This window comes from Cyprinodon variegatus, unplaced genomic scaffold (genome assembly GCF_000732505.1).
Source record: "Cyprinodon variegatus isolate N-32 unplaced genomic scaffold, C_variegatus-1.0 Scaffold17, whole genome shotgun sequence".
In the NCBI taxonomy this organism is placed as follows: Eukaryota; Metazoa; Chordata; class Actinopteri; order Cyprinodontiformes; family Cyprinodontidae; genus Cyprinodon; species Cyprinodon variegatus.
In genome coordinates, this window is record NW_015150470.1 from 2,288,743 (window position 1) to 2,295,599 (window position 6,857).

At 35.3% G+C, this 6,857-nt stretch overlaps 1 protein-coding gene across 1 annotated transcript in view; it reads left to right on the plus strand.

Moving 5' to 3' along the window:
- The window catches only part of LOC107092295 (contactin-associated protein-like 4), a 199,202-nt gene extending 192,622 nt beyond the window's left edge, over nt 1-6,580 (plus strand). Inside the window, exons 23-24 of the mRNA XM_015386681.1 lie at nt 609-680; nt 5,477-6,580. Coding sequence (XP_015242167.1) covers nt 609-680; nt 5,477-5,673 — 269 coding nt within the window. The 3' untranslated portion in view covers nt 5,674-6,580. The remainder of the gene's footprint in view (nt 1-608; nt 681-5,476) is intronic.
- Nucleotides 6,581-6,857: the final 277 nt, after the last annotated feature.

The following is a 6,857-nucleotide window of genomic DNA, read 5'->3' on the forward strand; positions in this document are numbered from 1 at the left end:
TCTACTAATAAATGTTATAATACAATTTAGATTTTATTAGGCTTTCTTGATTTAAAGTAATATTTTCTGCATGCTTTTAACATATGTTTGTAAATCTTTGATGATATTATTAACGAGGATAAACTTTTTTCCAACTTCAATAGTTTTTGTTTATATTTTTAAATATCGACAAATTCAGTAACTCAAATAGTTTTTGTGGTTTCTGTATTTAATAGGTATTCATTTTTTAAATTCAAAGGGTTTTTTCATGTGATATAGGTCATTATTACATGAACACTAGACACAAATATTCTGATTGCTCCTTTATTCAGTCCTTGCTTGTCTATTGTTCTGTTTTCTAAGGCTGTGTTATGAGCTAATTATATAGCTGGTTTCTGTGAAAATTACCCTGAAGAGGATTTGGACCACTCCTATTTATTTCTGCTGGTATTTCTGCCTCCTTGTCTAATTCAATTTAATGACAAAACTCTGTTTCCTCGCTTTAAAAATCCTGTTATTTGCCTTCAATGCTTTTAAGTTTTATTTTGTGCATTATTAATCTTGTTTCTTCTCATTGTTCTTTCATGTCTCTCCTCCTTTCCTTTGTACCCATTTTCTCTCCCCTGCAGACCAGTCTGGCTCTGTGGGTTCTGGTCAACCTCTTGTTAATGCCATGAAGAGGGACTCAGCTTTGATTGGAGGTATGTTATGTGTAAAAAGGACATTTCTTTTTCTCCCTATCATACCGTCTACTCCGTCCATCAGCAGTGAGAAACAGTCCTGCATTAGTGATGAGATATTTAAAAAGTATAAGAATATATTCCTTTTCTTGAATTGAAACAAAAGAAAAATCGGAATTGTTCAGTCAGTTAAAATGGTATAAATCTGTAACTGGCACTTAGAACACAATGACCGTAAAACTAATTAAAGCTGAAACCCCTACAGAAACTTTTTTCCTCTGTAATCTTTAAATGTGTTAAAGTTTTAAAACCATGACGATCCAGTAAGAAATGATTTCAGACATATTCTGGGAATCCAATTAGAGGAAAGTTGAAGAAATGAGTCAAAGTGAAGGACCTGACTGTGTAAAAGTCTTAACAGTTAGTCGAACAAACAGGCTGCAGGGCAAGAAGAAATGATTTAACCAAGACATGCTGAGACCACCCGGGTAGATTTACTAAAGGACTCAATACAGTTCATGAGTTGTTAAATATGATCTTTTTGTAGAATAATTTTCTGCTCACCCTGAAATCTCAGGTTTCATTTATTTCTTTCATAAAAGCCACTCTAGCTCGTTTTATTTGAGTATTTACCAAAATGATTTAAGCATTTACACTAATTATTCCCATGTTTTTTCACCAAGTAGGATATAAAGGTAGACCGATACATTGGCCGGTCAATGTTTTAGGCTGATATTAGTGTTTTTTTCTCTGCAGCGTTGCATTGCTGCACTCTCCATTTGCATTCCATTGCTACTTGTGTAACTTGTGTAACATTTTTTAGCATTGTATCAGTTTTATCATATCCTTTTCAAAAAGGTTGGCCCCCAAAAAGCTGCCTGCACATGATGATGAGCTAGACTGAAGTCAATAATCTGTGTCCATGTTAGCCTAAAAGTAACCTACGTTGGTCCATCTCTAGTAGAGTATGATGCCATATCTGGATTTGGTCCACAGTGATGTGAAAAGACCATAGAGATTTTTTTCTGGTAGTGTTTTTAATCATAAGTATTTAAGATCGTCAAAATATTGTTACTTGCAGTCAAAGATAACCAGTGTAAATAGTTAAAAATAACTGCTTGGTTGGGTAGTGATTATCTGTAATGGACTGGTGACCTGTTCAGGGTGTACCCCGCCTAACGCCCATAGGCAGTTGGAGATAGGCCCCAGCTCCAGTGCCAACCTGATGGAACAAGCGGGAGAAGATGAATGGATGCTTGTCATTCCTGGTCACAATAAATTCCATAAGAAAATAATAATACCGTTCAACCACATTGGAGTTTTTTTTTTAAGAATTGAAACCCTTTTTAGTTCTATATATTACAGAATCTCACTTAGATTTAAGCGGTTGGAGAAACTGAAGTTAACTTCTCAAAAACATCTGGTTGATACTGTAACTGTTAGATCATGATTCAATATGTAGGCGGTACACATTTTACAGAAAGACGTCATTCATTGCAATGTAGTTTTCCTTTATAGTATAACCTTTATACTAAAACCCCTTATTAACTCCTATTTTCTAACTCTGGTTATCTTTGTCTAATATTGGTAATTGATTATCTTTACTAAGCCATAACATGAATATGAAAAGGAGGGAAGTACTTCCTAACAGCACTGTATTATCAAATGTTTGTTAGATAAAATTACCATAGTCCAATAAAATTCATTAAAATTTGATCTACTAATTTTATATATAATAATCTTTTTGACAAATTTTGCAACAAACAGGTTCTGGAGACCCAACATTTAGCCTGGCACAACAAAATTAAAGGCTTTAAATGGTTTAATAAAATTCAAACAGGCACAGGAGCCATTATGGGCAGAGGGATCAGGTTAGTGGCAGTTCAGCAACTCAGGGAATTAGAGGAATTCAAACTGAAAGCTACTAACCTCTTCTGAATCCGAGGATTGATTAGGATCCTGGATCCTGAATTTGGTTCCTCACAGATGAGAACCGCTCCATAGAATAATCGGGAGTTTGTAAGGGAGAAATTCTTGCAGGCTTTAAAAACAGAGCTGACAGGGATCAATGGTTCAGAGGCAGAACAGTATCACAACTAGGGGGGCAGAATTGGAACGTACAGTTGGAATATTCATTCGGTTCATTTTCATTCATCTCCTGCAAAATAGCAGCAACTTCGGGTGGCCAGTTTCGGCTTTTAGTGAAGAAAAAAGAAAATATGTCAGATTTTAATTCTAGAGTGAGAACATCATGCAGCTTAACGACTTAGAATTGAATTAAAATCTAAAACATAGCAGATCAATCACTAGAGCAAGATGAAATGTAAAATCTGATAAGCTAAATTCTTATATCCAGAGTTTCATAGAAGCATCTCTTGCAGCAATGGTTTTCTCTCATTTCATCCTTCACTGTAGAGAAACTTTGTCAATCTCTGCTTTTTACAACATAACCTCATTGCTTCCTTGCTCTAGCTTGGAAGAAGCCCCTCCATACATGACTCTAGACTATTTGGTACAAATATGGGTTTATTTTACTGAAAGGTGCTGAAGATGTGCTACAAAGCAAATCCTGCAGAAACCTGCTTTAACTCGCCCTAACATGAAAGGCTAGTTAAGGACTCTGAAAGTCAGTGTCACTTTAAAATCCTGTGTGGATCTTGATTGGACCTTCTCTTCCTGTAAATTTCTGGAATAGAAGAACCAGTTAAGGTGATTTTACAGAATACAATCCTCATGTTCTATAAAAATATAAATCATTCAGTTTAGCCAGCAGAAAAACAGTTATTGGCTCAAGTTCATTTTATGCCGTTCAGCATCTATGATGTTACATAAATTGTGTCATGGTTGGTTTGTGGTTTTATAAGCAACATGAGTGTGAAGGTTAAGCACTGTACAAAGCAGCGTGGAGAGTAGGAGGCCCTCTGTACTCAGAAACACTTGATAAATGATGATATCTGCTCAGCAGCAGCCTTTTTAATTAAGAAAAGCAATTAACATTAAGATAGATTGTTGATGCAGTGCCGTTCTTTTCATTTCTTATTTTTTTCAGGGCTTTCATGGCCTTTATTTCTATATTAGAAGGGTTTCAAGTTTAAATTACCAAAAGATTCCTTAAGCATTTCTTTTATGCACATTTTAAACTGTCTGATGCTAACAGTTACATTTAAATGAACTGACTGAATTTAACAAACAAAAGTATTTATACAAACTTGAGCTGGTTATTGACCTGTTACCTTTGCATCCTGTTTATAATAGCCAAGCGTAACCTAAACATATAACATTAAACTTTGTATCATCTCGGTAATTTGCATAACATTGAATAGAATGTCTTCTTTTCTGACAAGTTTGCTTGAAATTCACATTAAATTCTATGGAAACAGAACTATAGTAAAATATCCAGGTTAAATGTGAACCAGCAAACCTGACGTTTCTATAGCTGTACAACAAGCTTATATTTAACCCTTTAAAGCCCGATCCAAGAATAAAACAAAACAGAAAATTACTTTTTTTTTGCTTTGAAGTCCTTATTTGGCCTTTTAACAAAATATGTAAAAAGAAAAAACAGAAATACATTTTTGATATTAATAATTGATTGCTATGCGATAAGTCAAGATTATTTTTTGTGTAGTCTTCTGCCCTCTGTTATCAGGTATATCTGATTGTGTACAATAGGATTTTGAGCAAAGTTTTTACCATTAAATTATGCAAAAGGTGTCAGACGCAAAACATTTCAGAAACCGTATGTATCAAATATGATACATTTGGCATTATAGGGCTAGATCATCTCCACCTCTTGACTTTGAGGTGCTTTTTTTCTGATTGCTGGGTTTTAGTTTGTGCAGTAAAGGTAAAAATATCTACTTGTTCTCATTTATCCAAATAACTTTGTTCTAGAAGTCAGACGTTTTTCAAAATGTTCTATACTGAACTTTAAAGAACATGTGAACTGATGCCTCTAGGAGAGAGCCTTTGGGATTCTGCAGATCTGATCCTGACATCAATTGCCTTGGATGTACACTCCTGTAAAGATTAGAAACTTCTTTGATTGAATGTTTATTCTTTGTAGACTTAGACTTCTTTTATTTTTTATTTATATATCCAATACAAAATTGAAATTTTTTAAAGTGCAGCAGTAATTAAATATAAGCATTGTACATTTGTAGCGTTCTGAACGGCATATTTTGTATTCGGCTGCCGTATTTGGTCGCTGCCGCCAGACGCTGCCATGACTATGATTTAATTAAATCTTTCTCTTTACAGATAGATTGTCTCCTTAGGAGCATAAAAATTCATATTAGTGTTTTCTTTTTTTAAACTTTGCTCTTATCCCTAAGTACAGAAAAATGACTGACCTGCTGAAATGAAAACAACAGTATGTCAGCAGATGCAAAGTTTTTATATGCAACACCAATGTGGCCTGGAACTCCTTGCCTAGCTTGCTTCAGACATTTAATGATGTCATTTTATATGCTAGTTATCAAAGCTACTATATTACCATTGTGCATAAATGAAGTAGAGTTCATTTTTCTCCATAAAAACAAACAATTCAGGATGAAAAACCTTGCTGTCATCTTATCCCCGTACTTAGATTTTTCAGCTTGATGTCTAAACCATGAAGGAGTGTTCTTATGTTCAGCTTTTGACAAGTTAGAGAGAACTTTACAAAATAGAATTATAGTCACAAAGCAGAAAGTTCGATTTAAAAATCCCAAGAATTAGATTATATTACTATGACAAGTGTAAGTATGCTTCAGATATTTGTATGTCAGTATAATCTGTGCAGGATGCACATACCAACAATGCTCTCTGTTCTGCAGGTGTCATTGCAGTTGTGATCTTTGTGATTGTGAGCGTCTTCGCCATAACTGCCAGAATCCTCTACAGGAGAAAAGAGACGTATAGAAGTCGTGAAGTCAAGGGAGCCAAACAGGAAGACAGCCAAGATTTCCATTACAACAACCAGACTGATGCCCAAAACGTCTCTGGAGAAAACTCTAAAGACTTTTTCATGTAACTGGAGGCCTGTTGGGATGATCTGCTGCTGTTTATCTAAGAAGAGGCTGCAGACAGTTGTCTGACCATGCCTCAGGACTTCACACTGCACTAGCAGCCAGTTACACACTTTAATGGATGCAAAATGGTCTCGGAGGGGGGGTAAAAAAGAACAAAGCACACAGTTTTGTCTTCTGCTGTATATTGTTTATATGCTGACTTAAACAGACAGCAATACTGGAACTGAGAGGTGTTCACATACTTGTTTAAAAACTGTAAATATCTAAAATGTAAATGTGGAAGTAATGCGTGGTCGGTGAAAGAACTTTGAACTTTGTGTTTGTAATGTTTCTGATGGCACTTTTTCTGCAAGAATGAATGTTTGCACAGTGTAAGCAGGTTTCTTTTTAATCTTTTCTCAGTTCCTTGAAACATGTTCTGTAAGAGCTGTTGTTTGCTCAAGGGCAACCCTTTTTATCGTGTGTGCTGCTTTGTGGAATAAGAATATCAACCCTTCAAATGTTTTGGACCGTTGTTGAAGACTTATAGGAACCTTTATTAATTCTGACATGTTATTGTCAGTAGCAGTAGTCACTAACAGGCGGTCAGCATAATTAGATTTGGAGAAACAAGGAAGAACCATTTGGAGGAGCCATCTTTACAGCCAATGAAATCTCCCACCATTTAAGGGCAAGAACCAAAAATAACCTAGCCGTTTGATCTAAAGCCAGACCTATCCTCTTTTTTGCTGTTTCTACGCCTGTACATATTTGGTGAAAGTTAATTAATAAGTTTATTAACATTTTACTTTTGTGAGTGGTTTAATTCCTTTTCAGACCGAAAACTCAGAGCAAACCAACATCTGCCACTAAAACCAGGCAAAGTTATTCAGTCTATGTATTGCTAAGAGTTTTCTTAGTGGGTTAAAAATGTATAGAATGTAATTAAATTATTATTTTGTTTCATGCTGCTATTTCTGGTAATGTTATTTAAGAGGAGTACCAATTAATTTCAGCAGAGTTCTTGAAGGTTGCATGGATGTTAATGCTTTACAAAAGAGATGAGCAGCCACTGTTTATCACTTAATCCACTCTAACAATGGCAGAAAAACCTGGCTGCAGAAGGGCTTTTGGCTCAAGCTTGCAGAATTCACACGGTTACAGATTTGGATCACATTCCCGACATAAAAACGACTCAACTGCTCGG